Consider the following 23,202-nt stretch of genomic DNA (forward strand, 5'->3'; position numbering starts at 1 on the left):
TTTTGGGGTGTAATTTCACTTATGCCCATAGCATGTGTGAGCAATATATCATTTAGTGACAACTTTGTGCAAAAAAATAAATAAAAATTTAATATTCCTGCAACTTGTGGCAAAATATAAAATATTTCATGGACTCAACATGCCTCTCAGTAAATAGCTTGGGGTGTCTACTTTCCAAAATGGGGTCATTTGGGGGGGGGGTTTGTGCTAGTTTAGCATTTTATGGCCTTTTCGAAACTGTGATAGATAGTGAGGAGTGAAATCAAAAATTTGCACCCTTAGAAATCCTGAAGGCAGTGATTGGTTTTCGGGGTGCCGTACGCGACTTGGTCGACCGTTCACACTTTCACTAAATTCTACAAAGTTGACGTAAGCGCATCTTCGGATGCTTACTTTGGCTGCAAGGTTTTGCAGGCGGCTGTGTAAGGTTGCAATTCACACTTTCATTAATTTACAAGTTTGTTGTAAGCACATCTTTTAGATGCATAAGTTGGCCGAAGGTTTTGATGGCAGCCATTTAAGGTGGCAACTTCTGTTTTGAGGAGTTCCTCTTGTTGAAGTTATTTCTTGCTGTTTACACCCCTCGTACCCTGCGATCTGTAGTGGGCAAATGCACTGCGTTTGCAATCTGTGTTTTGGGGTGTCTTTGGGAATCTTGATACCCTCAGCAGATTGCACATCCAGTACATGGAACATGGGTTTCCTGCACTGCCTTCTGGTGTCCTTAGCCTTTAGGCTTGCTTCACACCTATGCATTTTCTTAGTGCGTTTTCAGTTTTGCAGAAACGCACTAGAGTCCGTTTTTAACATGGTTTTACATGGATCACGTTTGTATATGCATTTTATGGAAAGGGCCAGGGACTTTTTATTTTTATTTTATTATTTTTTTTTTTTTTGTTGATTCCATAGACTTCAATGGATTGAAAAATGCAACATGCACCTGGAATATGCAAACTGAAACCTGCATAGGTGTGAACCAGGACGCAAACTCAACATTAAAGTAGAGTTCCACCCAAAAGTAGAACTTCCGCTCATGTCTCTCCCCCCCAGGTGCCACATTTGAAAAATCGGGCCGTGGCGCATTATGTCAGCAGCTTGGCTCCCTCCTCCTTCCGCTGCCGACAGGCAAGTAGGAGAGCACAGCGGTGCCTCGTGCAGGCGCATGCGCAGTAGGGACCTGGCGTGCAGCCTTATTGCTTCACTACCAGGTTCCTTTACCGACAGCTGAGGTGCCGACATCGCTGGACTCCAGGACAGGTAAGTGTCCTATTATTAAAAGTCAGCAGATGCAGTATGTGTAGCTACTGGCTTTAAATATTTGCAGGGGTGGGCGGACCGCTGCTTTAAAAAAGAATTTGTTTTCAATGCACTGGAAGCGTCAGTATGCAACATTTTTGTATCCCATAGGTTTTACCTTTTTTGCTCATGGTATTTTGTGTCTGAGATTGCTCATTCTGTTATTTTTAGGTTTGCAAATCCTTATCCAGAAATGAAACCCATTTTTATTTGGCTAACAGACCTGTCACTTCCAGTATGAATTTAGAGCTGGGAGTTCTCATGGCTTTAGGAAAGAGCTATTTTTAGAGTGTCACTTGACTTGGGTAACTTCCTGCTGACTCCATCTGTTATATCTGCTTTACTTTTATCTGGGTATTTTGAGAGAATGAGCATGTCAAAGTATACAAGTAGGTAATAGAATTATAGGACTTTTGTTGGTTATCATTTTTTTCCAAACAAATGATCTGAAAAGGCTTGTCTTTTAGGACACCTGTGAGCAGATGGTAAACACCCCCATTTAACCCAGTTATGCACTTGTTAAGCGTCATGTACACTGCTGCTGGTAAACGGACATTTAGGCCCCATTCACATCTGAGCGTAGCCTTTTTAAGGCAGAAAGTCGGGTGATTTTAACACTTTTTTTTTCGTGATTTTGTACAGGTCAAAAGGTCACCAATGTAAAAAGCAGGAAAAAACAAATCTGCCTAAAAAGTTCCAGAACTTGTTTGAGCTTCAGGGGTTTTGGAGCTTCTGGCTCCAGGCGTTTGAGTGGAGATGTGAACCATCGCCATAGAGAACAATTGATTATTTTTATTTTTTCCCCTCCAGCGTTTTGTAGCTTTAGGCTTCAAGCTACAAAATGCTCAGGTGTGAATGGGGCCTTAGGAGCAGTTGGGCATTTTTTTCAGTTGCCCCTGAACTCTCCTCTGTTATCTTATCAGTACTTGTACACAGGGTTGTTTATAGTGGTTTTTAGGCAGTTGAGTTTAGAAGCATTTTTTGGCAAGCAATAAAAAAGCATTCAAGACAGATGTTCAGAGGCATTTGAAATGTCAAATGCCTGTAACAGCTTGTAAATGCGGTAAATTGCGTTTCCTTTTACAGGTGTTTTTAACCACTTCAATACTGGGCCATTGTCAAATGACATCTACAGATGGGATCTCCCATCCTTGGTGGACATCATATTTGGGGTGTAATTTTTGCTATGTACATGCTTTGAGTTAGAAGTATCTCATGAACTGTTCATAAGATTCATTATGACGTCCTCTGTATCTGGCCGCTCCTGCGGGCCCCCGGGGGCCCGCAGAGTGGCGATCGTGGATGAGGTGTGTCCCTCAGACACAGCCCATCCCCCGATTAGTGTGATTGTCATCCTCGATCCACCCCCGATATACGTAACCAGCCGTGTTCAAAGCGATCGTGTGTGAGAAGGAGATTGCGGTAACATCTCGTTACCGCTTAGTGCACCAAACACACTGATTACCCACCCCCCTAATAAAGAGGACCTGTCACCAGCCATTAAAGCACCTGTCATCACCTGTCCCCGGCCCATCTGAGCACCCGAGTACCTGTCCCCGGCCCATCTGAGCACCCGAGTACCTGTCCCCGGCCCATCTGAGCACCCGAGTACCTGTCCCCGGCCCATCTGAGCACCCGAGTACCTGTCCCCGGCCCATCTGAGCACCCGAGTACCTGTCCCCGGCCCATCTGAGCACCCGAGTACCTGTCCCCGGCCCATCTGAGCACCCGAGTACCTGTCCCCGGCCCATCTGAGCACCCGAGTACCTGTCCCCGGCCCATCTGAGCACCCGAGTACCTGTCCCCGGCCCATCTGAGCACCCGAGTACCTGTCCCCGGCCCATCTGAGCACCCGAGTACCTGTCCCCGGCCCATCTGAGCACCCGAGTACCTGTCCCCGGCCCATCTGAGCACCCGAGTACCTGTCCCCGGCCCATCTGAGCACCCGAGTACCTGTCCCCGGCCCATCTGAGCACCCGAGTACCTGTCCCCGGCCCATCTGAGCACCCGAGTACCTGTCCCCGGCCCATCTGAGCACCCGAGTACCTGTCCCCGGCCCATCTGAGCACCCGAGTACCTGTCCCCGGCCCATCTGAGCACCCGAGTACCTGTCCCCGGCCCATCTGAGCACCCGAGTTCCTGTCCCCGGCCCATCTGAGCACCCGAGTTCCTGTCCCCGGCCCATTTGAGCACCCGAGTACCTGTCCCCGGCCCATCTGAGCACCCGAGTACCTGTCCCCGGCCCATCTGAGCACCCGAGTACCTGTCCCCGGCCCATCTGAGCACCCGAGTTCCTGTCCCCGGCCCATCTGAGCACCCGAGTTCCTGTCCCCGGCCCATTTGAGCACCCGAGTTCCTGTCCCCGGCCCATTTGAGCACCCGAGTACCTGTCCCCGGCCCATCTGAGCCCCCCCGAGTACCTGTCCCCGGCCCATCTGAGCCCCCCCGAGTACCTGTCCCCGGCCCATCTGAGCCCCCCCGAGTACCTGTCCCCGGCCCATCTGAGCCCCCCCGAGTACCTGTCCCCGGCCCATCTGAGCCCCCCCGAGTACCTGTCCCCGGCCCATCTGAGCCCCCCCGAGTACCTGTCCCCGGCCCATCTGAGCCCCCCCGAGTACCTGTCCCCGGCCCATCTGAGCCCCCCCGAGTACCTGTCCCCGGCCCATCTGAGCCCCCCCGAGTACCTGTCCCCGGCCCATCTGAGCCCCCCCGAGTACCTGTCCCCGGCCCATCTGAGCCCCCCCCGAGTACCTGTCCCCGGCCCATCTGTTCCCCCAAGTACCTGTCCCCGGCCCATCTGTTCCCCCGAGTACCTATTTGCAGCCCATGCCTCATAGAATACACGTTGAGGTGTTTACTTTCCAAAATGGGGTCATTTGGGGGTAATTCCATTGTCCTGGTGCTCCAGGGCCTTCACAAATGTAATAGGTCGTTAGGAAATTAGAGGTGTAATTTATGCTCCCTGACGGTGCTCCCTGACGGTGCTCCCTGCATGTTGGGTCTTGGGTCCCCACACATGTGGTATCGCCATACTCGGGATGAGTAGCAGAATGTATTTGGGGTGTCATTTTTGCTATGTACATGCGTTGAGTTAGAAGTATCTCATGAACTGTTCAAAAGGCTCATTATGCCTCATAGAATAGACGTTGGGGTGTTTGCTTTCCAAAATGGGGTCAATTTGTGGGTAATTCCATTGTCCTGGTGCTCCAGGGCCTTCTTCATGCTTCCCAGTCTAGAGGTGAGATTTGGGGTCTTATTGACCCTATATCTCACTGTAAAGAGGACCTGTCATGCCATATTCCTATTACAAGGAATGTTTACAACTTTGTCCCATGTAAATCAGCATAAAAAACCCTAATGAACACTGCTTGTAGATATCTCCTTTAGAGGGCGACATATATGGGTTTTTCTCTGGCTGATGCCAATATTTAGAAATCACGATGGCAGATATGTTAGGCCGATTTTATTATTTATTTTTATCCCCTTCATCTCATAAAATCTAACAGACACCTTTTCACACTGGGGCATTTTTCAGGTGCTTTTGGGCTAAAAATAGCACCTGTAAAGTGCCTGCAAAACAGCTTCCCTGCAGTCTGTGTGAAAGCCCAAGTGCTTTTACACTGAGGCAAAGCGCTGGCAGGATGTATTTTCCGCATCCAATTCGTGATAGCGGGTGAATGTGACCGGCTCGCTATGGCGCCAGTTCACATATCTCCGATGCAGCTCCTGTGCTCATTTGCACAGGGGTCCTGTGCGTCTTTTGGTCCCTTTTCAGAACCAAATTCAGCGCAAAATTCGGGCTGAAATAGGACCTTAAACGGTGAACCAGGAAGTGCAGGACCCCTGCTGGGAGCCGCATCGGCATCCAGTGTGAACCAAGCCTGAATGTGTGTTTAAATTGTACCCCAGTCTCTTTTTTATTTTTTATTTTAGTCACCTTTTAGTTTCCTGCACAGAGTCATCCAGCCTAGGAGATGAATGGGCAGCACTGCAAGCCAATCTGGCTTTACTATGTTAACTAGTATGCAAGCAGCCAGTCTGTGAAGTGCTGCTCCTTTTTATTAGTAAATCACCCTGCATCTTACCTTGAGCCTTACATTGCCTTACCACCACATGGTCACAACATGTCTAATTCAAAGCATGGTAAAGGGGAGAGTTCTGTAATGGGTGCCTCCAGTTTACTCTTGACTCTGAGGATGTTTTCAGCACTTCTACTGATGGTGCTGATGTCTGCAGCCTAGAATCAGGTTGTTCTCTGCTCCTAGAGTCAGTTCTTTGAGTCCTCTTTAGTCCTGCTGAATGTGGATAGTTTCACTTCCCTTTTTGGCTGAGGATTTTAATACAGTCATGCAAGAATTTATGGTTGGAAATCACCAAGTTTTTTTTTTTTGCTGACACTGTCCACAAAAGCCACAAGCACACTTTTGCATCTGCTCTTGCTGCTTCTCTTCCTTATTTAGGCCTCATGCACACGAGACGCAGTTAAGCGCGTGTTCAGATGCAGTTGGACACTTTTTTTCAACTGCCCCTGAACTCATTCAATGTTATCCTATGTGTCCATGCACCCAGTCTAGTTTTTTGCCGTTTTTATGCAGTTGCTTTTAACCTCGTTTTTCCAGAAGCAAAAAAATGGGTTCAGACGCAAAACGTGGCGCCCGCGTTTAGCCGCGTTTGCGTTTATATGCGTTTTTAAAGGAACCCAATTTTTTGGACCTGAAAACTCAGAAATATGATCTGAGAATGACATTTTGTGACCCGACTTTGGGGGCCCATATCTTGGGGCCACTTATTGCCAGGAACCCCAAATTCGGTATGCAGGCACTGTGTAGCACTACAAGATATCCAAATTTGGGGTTCCTATCACCAAGTAACCCCAAGATAGGGGGCCCCAAAGTCGGGTCACAAAATGTCATGCACTTTTCTGCATCAGAGTGACATTTTGTGACCCGAATTTAGGGGCCCATATCTTGAGGCCAATTATTGCCAGGAACCCCAAATGCGGTATACAAACACAGTGGAACTAGCACTACAACATATCCAAATTTGAGGATCCTATCACCAAGTGACCCCGAGATAGGGGGCCCCAAAGTTGGGTCGCAAAATGTCATGCACTTTTCTGCATCAGAGATACATGGCCTCAAAGTCAACTGTGACCATCTGCGGCAATGTAATTTGGTCACTAGGGTTGGGTGTTATGGTAAGTGGTTATCCGTTAGGGTTAGGGCTATTGTTTAGGATTAAGGGTTGGGTTAGGGTTAGTGTAAGGGATAGGGATACCTGTTAGGGGTAGGGTTAGTGTTAGGGTTAGGATTCTGATAATCTTTATAAAAAATTTAATTAACATAGATTTGCTTTTAAATAAAACAATTTGAAACTAGAAAAAAATGAATAAAAACATATATTAAGATTAAAAAATAAATAATTAACTATTTTAATATTGTTTTAGATTAGAAATAATGAAAACCTGTTAAAAATTGCCACAAGAAAATTTTAGATATTTAAAAAAAATGGATAATTTACTATAAATAGACATTATTTTTTTTTAAATAAAGGACAGAGAAAAAAAATTCATCTGTACATCTATAGATATATTTTATAAATATATACACATACCTGATCGTTACCAACAGACGTTCCTCTGGTGACACACTGTTTCTCATATTGGTGTCCACAAATGTCAGACCAGGTCGTACTTTTTCTAAGAGCAGATCAAATGTGACAATGGACATCCGGCTAAAATTAAAAAAACTTGTCGGGGTAGGTACGCAGCTGCACATACATGTTTGAAATATCCAACGGACATACACTGTCCCATCAACGGATGGGTCCAATTTCGACGAGCTCTGACTCTGGACCTCTCACAAAATTTGCAACGATGTTGCTGTCTCATCAAGAGCAACATCAGGAGCATTTCCTGACATATATTCAATATGGGATCCATTTCAAAATATATACCACAGAAAGAGAGGCAAATGCAAGTGTACAACTGCTCTTTATGCTGCTGCTGCTCACTCTGATCAAAATAGCAGAAATAGTTTTAAAAAAAAACATGCTTTGAGAGCTTGGGGAAGGTCTACATGATGTTATCTTTATAAACGCTTATAAACGCAAACGTGGCTAAACGTGGCAAAACGCGCGTTTCAGCTTTTTTTGAGCAGAGTTTTCACCTGCGTCTCGTGTGCATGAGGCCTTACATGTGGACTTTTGCAGCTTTTGACACATCAGCTGCTAAGACTCTCTCTAATTTCTGAGTTGCTCCAGTCTTCACTCCAGAGAAGTCTCAATCCACTGCTCTTCATTCCAAATTTAGAGACTCAGTTCTTTTTGTTGCAGCGCCCACCAATAGCACCCGCTGTTCCAACTCTTTCTATATGAAGCCGGTTTCTCCCTCAAGTACTTATTATTCTTTAACTGACTTGGAAGATTTTGTAAAAAAGTCATCCTATTCCCGCTGAATCTGGCAGTGTCCCACCTTAACAAGATTACCTACTTGTTGAGAATGCACTGGTCTTTACGGACCTAACTGATAAGTGTCTGTAAGACCCCTGCACAACAATGTTCTCCCTAGCAGGCCCTGCCCTTTACACCACTTAAACTGTACTTTGCGAAGCCAGGCCCATGACTGACTGGTCAAAATCCCTTTTAACCACTTTCAGACCGGACCAATTTGCTGGTCAAAGACCAGACCGCTTTTTGCGATTCGGCACTGCGTCGCTTTAACTGACAATTGCGCGGTCGTACGACGTGGCTCCCAAACAAAATTGATGTCCTTTTTTTTCCCACAAATGGAGCTTTCTTTTGGTGGTATTTGATCACCCCTGCGGTTTTTATTTTTTGCGCTATAAACAAAAATAGAGCGACAATTTTGAAAAAAACGCATTATTTTTTACTTTTTGTTATAATAAATATCCCCCAAAAATATATAAAAAAAACATTTTTTTCCCTCAATTTAGGCCGATACGTATTCTTCTACATATTTTTGGTAAAAAAAATCGCAATAAGCGATTATTGATTGGTTTGCGCAAAAGTTATAGCGTTTACAAAATAGGGATAGTTTTATAGCATTTTTATTAATAATTTTTTATTATTTTTTTTTTTTTACTAGTAATGGCGGCGATCTGCGATTTTTATTGTGACTGCGACATTGTGGGGGACCCATCGGACATTTTTGACACATTTTTGGGACCATTGTCATTTATACAGTAATCACTGCTATATAAATGCAGTGATTCCTGTGTAAATGACACTGGCAGTGAAAGGGTTAACCAGTGGGTGGCAGTGTAGGGGTTAAGTGTTCCTAGGGGTGTGTTACTAACTGTGGGGGGGTTGGGCTTTCATTTAGTGTACACTGATCTCTGCTCCAATCACATGGAGCAGAGATCAGCGTCACTAGTTGCTAGGCAGAATGGGAAAATGTTGTTTATACAGCATTTCCTCCATTCGGCCGCTCCGTGAGACGATCGCGGGGATGCCCGCGGCGATCGAGTCCGCGGGTCCCGCGACCGGACTCACGGGGGTCCCGACCATGTACGCCAATATGCCTGCCCGTGCCATTCTGTCGACGTACATCGTCGTGCGCTGGTCGGGAAGTGGTTAAAGTGTATTTCCATATTTGCATTCAAATTGGGAAATCGCCTACTTTTAGATCTGTTAGGCCCCTTCACACCAGGCGATCCGCTCATCGGACTCTGCCAGCTCAGCAGTGGATCGCTCCATTGGTCCCTGCTGAGCAGGCGGATGACGGATCCGTCTCTGCTCACTGTGCAGGGATAGACCTCTCAGAGCCCCGCTGTTCTCTATGGAAAGAGGATCGGATGAAAACGCTGTCCGTTTTCATCTGATCTGCTGGAAGGATGATAAATGTATCACCATCCATCTGTTTTCAGGGGATCTTGACAGATCGGATGGCAGGCGGGTGTCAGCGGACACATTTCCCCTGACATCCGCCTGCCCATACAAGTCAGTTTTTTTTTTTTTAGAGGGGGCTACATTGGTCATAATTAACCCTGCCTGGATGTTACAGGCAGAACTTGACTATCATTTTGTAAACCTAGATTTGAACACTGTCTGTCCAATGAAAGAGTAGGCTTCTTGTATTATATGTTAATGATAGGAGACATTGTCTTTAAAGAGGAAGTAAACCCTGATGAATTTACTTCCTCTTTCATTCCCTGCAAAGGTAAAGCATAATGGACTACTATGCATCGCATAGTAGTCCATTATGTGTCACTTACCTGACGGCGCATCCATCTTCTTGGTGGGTCTCGCTGCTCCGCCGCTGTCATTCGGCGAAGCCGCGATGACGTCACTCCCACGTATGCGCACGGGAGCCGCCACTCGCGGCATATCGGCGTTAACTGCGGCGCGCTCAGTGCGCCTGCGCGCCGCTGTCTATTGTGCATGCGCCGTAGACAGCGATGCCTGTCTTTTGGCAAATATCTCCTAAACCGTGTAGGTTTAGGAGATATTTCTTGGACCTACAGGTAAGCCTTAATCTAGGCTTACCTGTAAGTCAGTTGGTTGTAAGGGTTTACAACCACTTTAAGACATGGTCACTCTAAGGCCTCCTCCTAAAAGGAAATATTTTTTTTAAATATGCTATATGAATTGGAACACACAAACTTGCATAGTAGGATTTTCATCGAATATGACCCCATAAGTGAAGCGGAGTTGCACCGAAAAGTGAAAGCTTTGCTTATCAGCCCTCCCGCCTGTGCCACCCGGGGATAGTTCACTCAGAAGTTTGCCACCCTCCTACCTCCGCCATCGGGCAAATCAGGAAGTGGAGCATGCTTTGGGCAAGTGCAGTGGGGAACCCGCTGTGAACCTGAAAGGCTTCACTGCTGGGTTCCCTTACTACGAATGGCAGTTGCAGCACCCGAGAGCCGATGGAAACAGGCAAGTGTCCTAATATCAAAAGTCAGCAGCTACAGTATGTGTAGCTGATGACTATACATTTTTTGCTGGGGGGGGGGGGGGGGACCTTGAAGATAAGTTGCATGGCCCTCTTCCACTCTATTTGTTAATGTGCTTTTTGTTTCTCCACTCCTGTGCCTTCCATGGTTCTTGCCCAGTTCACTTGCAAGGTCTGGCACTCAGTCTGCCAAATCCTCAGACGAATCTTCATCAGCATGAAGGGGCATCCTCACTTTCCAGAGGAGAGGAAAGTTTAACCTTTGCAAATACTTTGCTTGCATCTCAGAAGCTTGGGTGCCGAAGTGGACATTCCAGGGCTATAAACTGGAGTTTCACTACCTACTTGGTTTCTCACATTCAAGCTTGCTGTGTCACTGCACTCGAACGGTTTCAGGGATTTTATGCCAACTTATTTACTGTTCCCACACCCAAAGGGCATATCCAGTCTTGGATGTCAAACCTTGGAAAATATCTTTGCTTAAGCCCAGAAATTCAGCATCTAAACTAGATTTGTCATTGCCTGCCTTCACCAGGGAGATGTTCCAGCTTCTATGGACATTAAGTACATGTATGTCAACCGCTTTCATGCACATGATCACATTATGTGATTCTTGCAATACTAAAATCTAGGAAACTGTCTTGTAAGGTTTGCCATTTGATATGGAAAGCATACTTCTCTTGCAGAGCTTGACATATTTTGCTTTGAATCTAGGACCCAGTTGTCCAGAACTGCATGTTCTGGATGTCTGCCTATGGTAGTCGAAGAGCTATCTCCGATTCAACCAATTAAAGGCTTTGAATTACCAGTCAGATACAGACTGTGAATAAAGAGGAGGCTGAGACCTTACTAACTGGTCGCAGTAGAGAGGCCGGCAGCCTATAACCCTGACATATGGGGGGGGGGGGTGGGTCCCAATGAGCAGTATACAGTGGGGGGGGGAGTGAGTGAGCAGTATGTAGTGGAGGGGTGGGCAGTGAGCAGTATACAGCTCGGGGGGGGGGGAGGGGGCGGCTGGAGAGGCAGGATGAAGTCAGGTGGAGGAGTGGAGAGGAGTGATGCAGCCAGATGGCAGGGAGGTCTGAGCCAGATGCACAGAGGAGAGAAGGGGATGTAGCCATATCCCCCAGCACCACTTACCTGGTAGGGCTCTTTTTGCCTCACATTCTCTGCTGTGACACGCAAGGAGGAAGCAAGTTACTACGCCTGTGATCACCCACAGGCCAGCCAACTGCCTGCCGCCGCACATGACCAATTTGACTAATTACAGGGCACCCATCGCTAAGGTCGAACAGCCGCGGAGGCTTAGGCTGCTAATGGATGGAGAGCAGTGGTCGGAGCTGAGTCGTTGCAAGGAGTGACGGGCTGATGAACAGAGTGAGCGCGCACAGCACACTCGGGAGTCAAGAGGGTGGGGAAAGGACTTTTCTGCTCCCCTCTAGATGTGGCGACTGCTCTGGCTGCCTTCCCCCGAGCTATGCCACTGCATGCCTGGTGCCAACAGTGAATGGGCTGACAAAAGCCCAGGTGCCAGGACGCTATTTCTAGTTACCATGGTGGCCTGGCACCTGGGATTTGTTGAGCCCCGTCTTGGTGATTCTCAGGGCTTCCACCCTGTTTGAGAGACCATTGGCCTCAATCTTTGTACAGAGAGTCTCTCACATGCAGCTCTCCTTTCATTCCCCTGTAACTCAGAATTTGATTCTTTGTACACTCAAACTGCTGTTCGAACCTATTAGACATTATCCTCTCTAAGATTATCCACAAGGTTACTATGCAAGCTGGTTTTCCTTGTAGCCATCACCTCTGTGAGACAAGTGTCCCAACTGGCAGCTTCATCTTACAATGATTTCTGGTTTTGCATACAATGGTGTTTGAGACATTAGGTGTTTACCTTTCATGTAAACTAGGACATTGTTGGGCCTGTTAACCAAAAATAATTTTTCCTCCATTTTGCTGGATTTGGTTCTGGCTGTGTTAATCTCTCTTGGTCACTGCTTCTTTCAGAAAGACTAATGGCCATTTTGTAGTCTGATTGACCCTTTAAGAGTACACTGACTTCCCTGTTTTACCATCTTCTAGGGGGCTCAGGCAGACCATCATCCAAGCATATGGTCTCAAGGATTGGGTTACACATTTTCCTGTCAAAACAGGCTATGATGAGTGCTTCTTGGGGACTTTCACATCAAGCAGATTTGCAAGGCTGGTCCTTTAACACGTTCTTTAATTTCTGGATGTTTTGGCCTCCTCTAATAAAAGCTTCAGTCATAAGGTCCTGTAGTCCCTAGTACGAGGGGGTGCGGATAAGTATTGAGCCTTACCCAGAAAAAATTGAGCTAGGAAGCTGTGATTGCTACACTATAATACATATTTCCCCAGGAAGATAATTCACTTGCGACATCTGTCCTGCAGCTTCCCTGCAATCTTCCGACTGCTGGTGTATCCACTCATTTGCAGCTTTAGTTGCCTTCCGAACTCTCCCAAATCATTGTCCCATTTAGGTGTTTGAGATTGGGGAACAGATGAGCCAGGTCGGGCGAATAGGGTGGATAGGGGCATCACTTGAAAGCCTAAGGAGGTCAGTTTTGCCATTGTTTCACCTGCAGTGTGTGACGATGACGCCAAAAGTTTTGGCATCCACTTTGCTGCAAGCTTTCTCATTTCCAAGTCGTTGTGGATAATTGCACCAACTCTCTTGTGAAATTTTAGCACTGTTCGGTTGTCCTCCATGATCATGTCATGGATGGCTTTCACATTTGCAGGCACAGACAGAAACGGGCCTTCCACTGTGTTTCTGACTTTGACTTTCAACACTGAAATGGCCAATTTTAAAATCGACAACCCAACATTAAACTGTTGCATATGAAGAGCCACTGTCACTCAGTTTGTGACATTTCATCATGGATCTGCATTGTAACTTTCTCTTGGAGAAACAGGAACTGGTTATGGTTCTCTGCTCTTCCACATTTCATTTTTCTGGAGTTGCTGCCATGTTCACATTGGACCTGAAAAAGAAAGATAAGTTAAAATCATAGGTACCGTATATACTCGAGTATAGGCCGACCCGAGTATAAGCCGAGGCCCCCAATTTACCCCCAAAAAACTGGAAAACTTATTGACTCGTGTATAAGCCGAGGGTGAGACATGGCTGTCCATCCCTGTGTGTCCGTCCATCCCTGTGTGTGTGTCCGTCCATCCATCCCTGTGTGTGTGTCCATCCATCCATCCATCCCTGTGTGTGTATCCATCCATCCATCCATCCCTGTGTGTGTGTGTGTGTGTGTGTGTATCCATCCATCCATCCATCCATCCATCCCTGTGTGTGTGTGTGTGTATCCATCCATCCGTGTGTGTGTGTGTGTGTGTGTGTGTGTGTGTGTCCGTGCAGCCTTGTGTGTGTGTCCAGCCTACCTGTGTCCCAAGCCTCCGTCCCGAGCCGCCGTCGTCCCGAGCCTCCTCCGTCCCGTGCCGTGCCTCCTCCGTCCCGTGCCTCCCCCGTGCCGTGCCTCCTCCGTCCCGTGTCTCCTCCGTCCCGTGCCGTGCCGTGCCTCCTCCGTCCCGTGCCGATGGATCGCCGCTCTTCTCGGCGGCCATTCTACAATTCAAAATTCCGCCTCCGCCTGTGATAGGCGGAACACTCAATTTCCCAGCAGCCTGTGTTCCGCCTATCACAGACATCCTCTCATACTCGTCCGTAGTATGAGAATGAGCGGATGTCCGTGATAGGCGGAACACTGACTGCTGGGAAATTCAGTGTTCCGCCTATCACAGGCGGAGGCGGAGAAGGAGGCGCGGCTTTTGAAAATTAATGTCCGCCGTCTGTCTGCTCGATACGCTGATCGAGCAGTCAGACAGCGGCGACTCGAGTATAAGCCGAGGGGGCACTTTCAGCCTCAAAAAAGAGGCTGAAAATCTCGGCTTATACTCGAGTATATACGGTAGTTAATTTTTGCCCCATTGAATATAGAAAAATTGGCCAGCACACCCAATTTACAGCCTCCTAGGTAAAAAAAAAATTCTGGGTAAGGCTCAACAATTATCAGCACCCCCTCATATTCTGCTGGTTTCTTGGGTCTTTTTTTTTTTTTTTTTTTTTTAATCACTGTAAGATCTTTTTTTTGGAGTTCATTAGGGACACCGGTCCTTTTTGATATGATCTTGGTACTGCTTTGCTGCAGCATGCTGGCAGTGGGAGGTGTTCTCCTGTGCTTTCCTACTCTTGGTGGTGTGTGTGTTTTTATTATTGGCCAGTGTCCAGTTCTATAGGCAGCAATATAAGTTTAAAAATGCCTGTGTTCCACGCTGAATTTTACAGTGCGCACAATTAGTCTTTTTATGTGTGTCCCATACCTGGACATCTATGAATGTAGAAATGGTTTATCACAGTCTCTTCTTGTATGCAGGCCATACATAAAGTGAATTTCTTTCTTGCAACACAGCTCGTTTCCCCTGTCAACACACGGTGTTGACAGGGGAATCCCTCCCACGGCAGCCAGTGATTGTTATTACTAGAGATAAATGTAAAATCCCGCAGGCTGGTTGTACGCAAGTTGATTGCTCAACTTGGTACTAGGATTGTACCGATAACTTTTTTTTTTTTTTTTTTTACCTGCGAGTACAAGTAACAATATTTTCGGTCAAGTACTGGCTGATGCAGAGTACTGATACCTTTGCAGTGCGATTTGAACCCATACAAAATGAATGGGCTCAATGGTTCAAGTCTTGGCCAGTTTCTGTTGAACCAGCCGAGATTTGTAACATCACTGTATACCGTATCTACCATCTGTATACTTTAGGCTGGATACCACTAGTTAATTTAAATTTTTTAAACTTTTTACACAAAACTTGTTACATGGGTATGCAATTGTGTTTAGATTATGTATTTTTACAATTGTATTGTAAATATGGGGGGGGGGTTTATAGAAATATTACACCATGTGAAGGTATTATCCCCATTATAACGTAACAAAGAAAAGAACAATGTGTTGGGACTTTATGTATACCCTCAAAGGTAAAGTGCAAAGATACCAAGCGAATAAAAAATATACAACTTTATTATGACATTAAAATATACAACTTAGAAAACCTTAAAAATCATCACGTTTTAAAATGCACTTGTGCAAGAGATCATAAATGATGTGCTGTGTTTTTTTTTTTTTTTTTTTTATTATTTTTTATGTCTAAACTCCTAACTTAACAGTTGTATCTTTATTTTGTTACTTTTTAGGTAAGCGGTTCAAAAGCCGGAGTTGTTCGGTTTTTGGGTGAGACAGATTTTGCCAAAGGAGAATGGTGTGGCGTTGAATTAGACGAGCCTTTGGGAAAGAATGATGGCGCTGTGGCTGGCACAAGGTTAGCTTGAACTTTTAGGCACATTGATGTGCTTTGTGTGTTGTGTATATTTTCTATTTTTTTTATGATGTAGGTGTGAGACAGTCTGTTCCATTGAAGTTAGAGAGGTGTAGATTTTTCAGTCATGTATAATATGTAGCAAATACTTCATTAAGTGTATTGGAACAAAACAAAAAAAGGGAGGAAAAAGCAAACTGGACATAATGTCACACAAATCCAAAAATGGTCTGGTCAAAATTCTTGGCACCCTTAACTTAATATTTGGTTGCACACCCTTTGGAAAAAATAACTGAAATCAGTGGCTTCCTATAACCATCAATAAGCTTCTTCTACCTTTCACCTGGAATTTTGGACCACTCTTCCTTTGCAATCTGCTCCAGGTCTCTCTTATTTGAAGGGCGTCTTTTCCCAACAGAAATTTTAAGATCTCTCCACAAGTGTTCGATGAGATTTAGATCTGGACTCAGCACTTTGTGGCCATGAATTTCTGGGTGCTTTTTGATGTATGTTTGGGGTCATTGTCCTGCTGGAAGACTCAAGATCTCGAACGCAAACCCAGCTTTCTGACACTGGGCTCTACAGTGCGACCCAAAATCCTTTGGTAATCATCAGATTTTGTGATGCCTTGCATACTTTCAAGGCACCCAGTGCCAGAGGCAGCAAAACAACCCCAAAACATAATTGAACCTCCACCATATTTCACTGTAGGTACTGGTGTTCTTTTCTTTGTAGGCCTCATTCCATTTTCGGTAAACAGTAGAATGATGTGCTTTACCAAAAAGCTCTGTCTTGGTCTCATCTGTCCACAAGATGTTTTTCCCAGAAGGATTTTGGCTTACTGGGTCTCCTGCCATAGCGTTTAATTTAAATGTCGACGGATAGTTTGCGCTGACACTGATGCTCCCTGAGCCTACAGGACAGCTTGAATTTCTTTGGGGCTGCTTATCCACTATCTGGACTATCCTGCATTGCAACCTTTCATACATTTTTCTCTTCTGTCCACGCCCAGAGAGATTGGCTACAGTGCCATGGGTTGCAAACTTCTTGAAAATGTTGCGCAATGTGGATCTCTGGAGATGGACTTGTAACCTTGAGATTTGATATTTTTCCACAATTTTGGTTCTCAAATCCTCAGACAGTTCTCTTCTCCTCTTTCTGTTGTCCATGCTTAGTGTGGCACACACAGACACACAATGCAAAGACTAAGGCCCCTTTCAAACGGGACGGATCAGTAATGATCCGCTCCGTTGTCCCCGCTGAGCCGGCGGCGGACAGAGCGGTCTCTGCACACTGTGCGGGGACCGCCCTGTCGGCTCTCCGCTCTCCTCTATGGGGGATTGGATGAGCACGGACTGTCTGTCCGTGTTCATCCGATTCGCTCTGCAGACTGATAGAAAAATAGGATTTTCCTCCGTTTGCAGAATCGGACAGTAGCGGAGGCGGACGATAGCGGTTGTCTGCGGATGTTTATCCGCAGATATCCGCTATCCCATAGGAATGCATGTATGTCCGTATTTCATCCGCAAACGGATGGATGAAATACGGACATAATGTCCGCATGTGTGAAAGGGGCCTAAGTGAACTTCTCTCTTTTTTTTATCTGAATTCAGGTGTGATTTTTATATTGCCCACACCTGTTACTTGCTCCAAGTGAGTTTAAAGGAGCATCACATGCTTGAAACAATCTTATTTATCCACAAATTTGAAAGGGTGCCAAGAATTTTGACCAGCCCATTTTTGGAATTTTGTGTGACATGTCCAATTTGCTTTTTTCCTCCCTTTTTTGTTTTTGTTCCAATACACACAAAGGGAATAAACATGTTTATAGCAAAACGTGTTACTGCAATACTTTTCTGTGAGAAATACTTGATTTTCTGGGATTTCTGGGGTGCCAACAATTTCGGCCATAACTGTAGAAGTCTCTGGTTGAAACATGATCAACATCTGCATAGGATAGTAGTGGTAGTTACTGAAACTGGTGATGCTAGTTAGATTCCAACACTGTAGAAAAACTTGCACTCCTGGGCTACAAATTGCTGGATTCTCCTAGACCCATTGTCTCATATTCTCTTGCACCAATGTCTCCAGTGTAAAAGTCTGAGGGCTTTCACACCGGAGCGGTGCGCTGGCAGGATGTCGGGAACAGTCCTGCCAGCAGCTTCTTTAGAGTGGTGAAGTATTGGGGTGTTTACCGCTCCTCAACTGCTGCTCCCCATTGAAATCATTGGGGCAGCACGGCTATACCGCTGGCAAAACCTGCTATTGCGGGCAGTTTTGACCCTTTCTCGACTGCTAGCGGGAGTTAAAAGCGCCCCGCTAGCAGCTGAAATGCGCCGCAAATCTGACGATAAAACGCCGCTAAAGTAGCAGTGTTTTTACCGCCGACGCTATGGGCGTCGCAGTGTGAAAGAGGTCTTGAACATTTAAAGTAATTGTAAATGGCTTTTACATTTTTTTTGATTTTATTTAACCACTTCTGGACCAAGCCTATTTCTGACACTTGCTGTTTACAAGTTAAAATCAGTATTTCTTTATCGTACATCATGGGACACAGAACCTAAGTAATAACTTAATGTTTATGGGCCACCTTCAGGTGATTGGACACTGGTATACCCAATACAGGAAGATCACTCCCCTATATTACCCCTCCTCCTTCCAGGAGTACCTCAGTTTTTTTGCTTTTTTTGGTGTTGCTACATTAGCTAAAGTTGCTCCTGTGGGGTGCTATACAGGTCCAAAGGAGCGGAACCCCTATTAAGGGACACGGTCTTTGCAGGTTTACTAATGCAGCCTGCCATGATGGGTGAAGTTGGATCTGTCTGTTTCAGCAGTATCCTGCAGCGAGGATAAGGTAAGGGAAGAAGCCTAGGAGCTGTAAACAAAGTCTAAAAGTATAAACGGCCCCTACTAAGCAAGTTGGCATATGTCCTGCAGATAAGGGAGCCTAACACTCTGCTGATAACCACCAAGGTGCCAAAAATTCCACCCCAGGCGCTGGAAACTCCAGTCATGCCTCCACACTGTCATCCTCTCTGGAGATACAAGACATGGCAAGCCAGGGTGAGTCTTTGGAAACAATTGGTGGTGCAACTGCTTCTCACACTTCAGCCCCTGTATATGTAACTGAAGATGCATTTTCCTCTGCCCTGCAGGGCCTAGAAGGAAGATTAGCGGCTTTAATCGCATCCTCTATCCAAGTGGATAGGAAGCGTGCTAGATCCCCCTCCCCACCTCGGACTCTTTACCAAGGGAACAATGGAGACAGGATGAGGTATTACTCTTAGGCGATTGAGAGGAAAAACTAGCCGATTATTCCCCTGCGGAGGAAACAGTTGATTCAGCTTTGCAATCTGAGGTACAAATCCTTACAGAAATTGTTTGTTCCACTTTCATGCTACCCCTAACAGAGTCCACTGAAAGTTCGGTTTCTTCCTTTGGTTCTTTAAAACTTTTACAGCCTTTTCATGCTTTTCTGGTCCATGCATAAAAGCTTATTTATGCTGAATGGGATCATTTGGATAAGCATTTTCTCCCTCTCGGTTCTCTATCCCGTGGAGCAGAAATTCGCCAAAAAGTGGAAGGTTCCAGCAGTTGACGCTGTGATTTCCAGTGTGAATAAAAGTCTAACTTGCCCACTAGACAATGCACAAATGCTTACATATCCAACAGATAAAAAGTTGGAATTTCTGTTAAAATACTGACGTCTTATTTATTCTGCCAATGGCTCCTAAGAAAGGATAGGCAACATCGAAATTCACTGTCGCTAAGTGGATTCAGCAAGTTATAATTCAAACGTATGATTTAAGGGGTAAGATTCCCCCTTTTCAGGTTAAGGCACACTCTACCAGGTTCGACAGTGCGTCACCAGGCCTCCATGGCTCAGATTTGTAAGGCCGCAACTTCGTCTTCAGTACATACATTCACAAAATTTTATCAGGTGGATGTAAGGCGATATCGCCTTCGGGTGCAGTGTGCTGCAGGCAGCAGTATAAGTCCTCAGGTCTGGGGGCGCCCTACGGGTTGTCTCTCCCTCCCCTCGAATAGCATTGCTATGCGACGTGCCACTAAGTTTATTACTTGGGCTCTGTGTCCAATGATGTATGATAAAGAAAATAGGATTTTTATAACGGCTTACCTGTTCCTTTTCTTGGGGTACATCATAGGACACATAGCTCCCGCCCCCCCTTTTTATGGGGTTTAAGTATCTTGCTTTGCTACAAAAACTGAGGTACTCCTGGAAGGAGAAGGGGTTATATAGGGGAGTGAACTTCCTGTATTGGGTATACCAGTGTCCAATCGCCTAAAGGTGGCCCATAACCATTAAGTTATTACTTAGGTTCTGTGTGCCATGATGTACTCCAAGAAAAGAATTTTACAGGTAAGCTGTTATAAAAAAACATTTTGTTTTTTTTTGCTAGAAAATTACTTAGAACCCCCACATATTACTTTTTTGCTCCACTATGTCACACGGCATTTGCGCAGCGGTCTTTCAAACGCATTTTTTTGGGAAAAAATACATTAATGATTTTTAGAAAAAAAACGAAAACCGTATAACCCCTTTCACACTGGGGTGCTTTGCAGGCGCCTGCAAAGCACCCTGAAGCAGCCGCTGCTGTCTCTCCAATGTGAAAGCTCCAAGGGCTTTCACACTGGAGCGGTGCACTAGCAGTACAGTAAAGTCCTGCTAGCAGCATCTTTTGGAGCGGTGTATACACAGCTCCGTCACCACTCCTGCCCATTGAAATCGATGGGGCATCGTGGCTATACCGCCAGCAAATCGCCTTTCTCAGCCTCTAGCAGGGGGTAAAACCGCCCTGCTAACGACCGAATCCCACCGCTAAAACGACAGTAAAGCGACACTAAAAATAGCGCACTTTTACCACCGCCGCTACCCCAGGGTGAAGGGGGCCTTTAAGTTAGTCCATTTTGAACTGATTGGAGGTTTGTTTTGTTTAATAAATGTTTAAATGTAAGAAACTTTCTGTATCACTTATTACTTAAGGCTGCTTTCACACTGGAGCGGGCAGGTATTGATGGTAAAACACCGCTAGTTTTAGCGGCGCTTTACCATAATTTTGGTGGCGCTATTCAGCTGCTAGTGAGGTGCTTATAACCCAGCTAGCAGCCGATGAAGATGCTGCTTGCAGGACTTTTTTTTTTTAACCTCCTACCAGCACATCGCCTCAGTGTAAAAGCACTCAGGCTTTCACACTGAAACTTCAAGGGAGCCATTTTGCAGGCACTTTACAGGCGTTATTTTTAGCCTGACAAAGTGCCTGAAAAACACCCCAGTGTGAAGGGTCTAACTTTGAGATAGAGGAAAAAAAAAGAAAAAAAAAATCAGCCTAACATAGCCCAAAAAAATTGGCATCCTAAATCGACCGCCACGATTTCTAAATATTGGCCAGAGAAAAACCCATATCGGTCGACCTCTAATGCAAACATCCCTTGTGACAATAATAGGCAGTGACCGGTACCCTTTATGGAGGGGTCTGGGGTCTAAAATCCCTCCTTTGCACTTAAAGTATTCAAAACGCCAAAATCTGTGTTTTGGAATACTAGGGATTTCTTTAAATCGGCAGCTGAGTTAACTGCTTCGGGGCTACTACATTGGAGACCCAATCAAAGCCGATTCTAGGCTGTTTGCTTGGGTCTCCTGCTGGGAGCGGGATCATCCAGCAGCCTTCTGCTGTTCCCATCATTTTTAGAACTGGAGCCAACCGCCAGCTCCAAAAATGTTCGGTAGCTGAAAGCCATTTTCTAGTTAAAAAAATGCAGATTAACCCCTTTTTGCCTGCCCTGCATCCCTTTAATCAGTTCTGAACACCTGGGAAGTGGTAAGGATAGGCGAACGTGATCACTGTCATAGTGGTCACATGATCGGAAGCTGGTCCCTACAGGTACTGATCTTTAGTCTGGACCGAGAGTGGTCTTTTTGTGGGGACACAGAGTGAGTATGCTCTCAACACCGCAATGCATATGTGTTGCATATGGGCATTAAAGCCCACCCTTTTGCTGTCGCACATGTCGGTCATAAAGGGGATAATGCGTGCAAAAAAATGTAAGAAATTGCGATGGGCTGTGGAGGGGGTGGGAACGTCTGGCTCAGGCTCCCAGCAGCTCTGAGAGGCTGAGCGGGTGCCAGTCCAGGCATGTGGGTGGATCCCAACTTCATTATTACAATCTTGCCTGAACCTGGACCACCTCTGTGATGTCAACTGACAGTGGGCTTCAGCTTGCTGTCAGCAGTAAATGGGTCACAGGAGTGCAGAACGAACTGCACTCCTGTGATCCACAGAAGAAGTACAGCCAAACGAACTTTGGCTGTACTTCTCCTTTTTTAAGAATGCTTTCAGAAATTGAAGTGTTATCAAGTAACAAAATGGAAAGTAAATTAACAAAAAAAAATTCAAATCAATATTTGGTGTGATCACCCTTTGCCTTCAAAACAGCGTCAATTCTTATAGGTACTTGCACAACCTTTTTGAAAGAACTGGGCACATAGGTTGTTCCAAACATCTTGGAGAACTAACTATAGATATTCTGTGTATGTAGGCAGCCTCAAATCCTTCAGTCTCTTCATGTAATCCCAGACAGATCTGATGTTGACATCAGGGCTTTGTTGGGGCCAAACCATTGCTTCCTGGACTCCCTGTTCTTCGTTTTGCTGAAGACGGGTCTTAGGGACATTGGCTGTATGTTTGAGGTCGCTGTCCTTCTGCAGAATGCATCTATGGCCAATCCCACGCCTCACTGATATTATGGCATCATGGGGTAAGTATCTGCCTGTATTTCTCTACATTGAAGACACCATTGGTTCTGGCCAAATCTCTAGTACTTGCAGAAATGCAACCCCAAACTTGCAAGGAACCTCCTCCATGCTTCACTGTTGCCTGCTGACATTTATTATTGTACTGCTCTCCAGCCCTTCGCCAACAAACTGCCTCCTGCTACGGCCAAATATTTAAGATTTTTACTCCTCAGTCCGGGGGACACCTCCTTTTTTTTCTGTACCCCAGTTCATATGTTTTTGTGCATAATTTAGTCTTTAAGCCTTGTTTCCATGTCGGAGGTATGGCTTTTTGGCTGCAATTCTTCCATGAGGACCACTTCTGGTCAGACTTCTCCAGACAGTAGATGAGTTTACCTGGGTCCTACTGGTTTCCACCAGTTCTATACTGATGACACTGCTGGACATCTGCCGATGTCGAAGAGGAGTAAACATGTGTCCTCATTTGCTTTTTTAAGTTTCCTAGGCCATCCACTGCATCTATGGTCCTTTATCGTTGGCCATTTCTTTGTACTCTTTAAAAAAAAAAAAAAAAAAAAGCTTAAAATGGATGTAAACTCTCACATATACCCAGTGAAGTGAACAGCCTCAGATGATAAACAGCGATGAAACAAATCCTCCTACATAAGTTTTACATGTATATCTGCTGTCGTCAGCTTTCTAGACGCTTCAGAAAGTGCACATTACCGTAGAAAGTTTTCTTCCTGTTTCAGCAGTGGGTGGGGAGTCTGGGCATACACTGTGTGTGAGCTGATTGGAGGAAAGGCACACACCCCCTCCACATGGGCAGAGGAACTGTGAATATATGAGCTATCTGCTCATCTGTCTGTTACCTGCCAAAAACAAATTT

The 23,202-nt window shown here is 45.7% G+C and overlaps 1 protein-coding gene across 11 annotated transcripts in view; it reads left to right on the forward strand.

Moving 5' to 3' along the window:
• The window catches only part of CLIP1 (CAP-Gly domain containing linker protein 1), a 259,076-nt gene that overhangs the window by 59,971 nt on the left and 175,903 nt on the right, over positions 1-23,202 (forward strand). For all 11 annotated transcript variants that reach the window (XM_077461934.1, XM_077461936.1, XM_077461938.1 and 8 more), the window contains exon 4: positions 15,438-15,562. In XM_077461934.1, coding sequence (XP_077318060.1) covers positions 15,438-15,562 — 125 coding nt within the window. The remainder of the gene's footprint in view (positions 1-15,437; positions 15,563-23,202) is intronic.

This window comes from Lithobates pipiens, unplaced genomic scaffold (genome assembly GCF_037356315.1).
Source record: "Lithobates pipiens isolate NorthernLeopardFrog02 unplaced genomic scaffold, aLitPip1_a1.2 Scaffold_3, whole genome shotgun sequence".
NCBI lineage: Eukaryota > Metazoa > Chordata > Amphibia > Anura > Ranidae > Lithobates > Lithobates pipiens.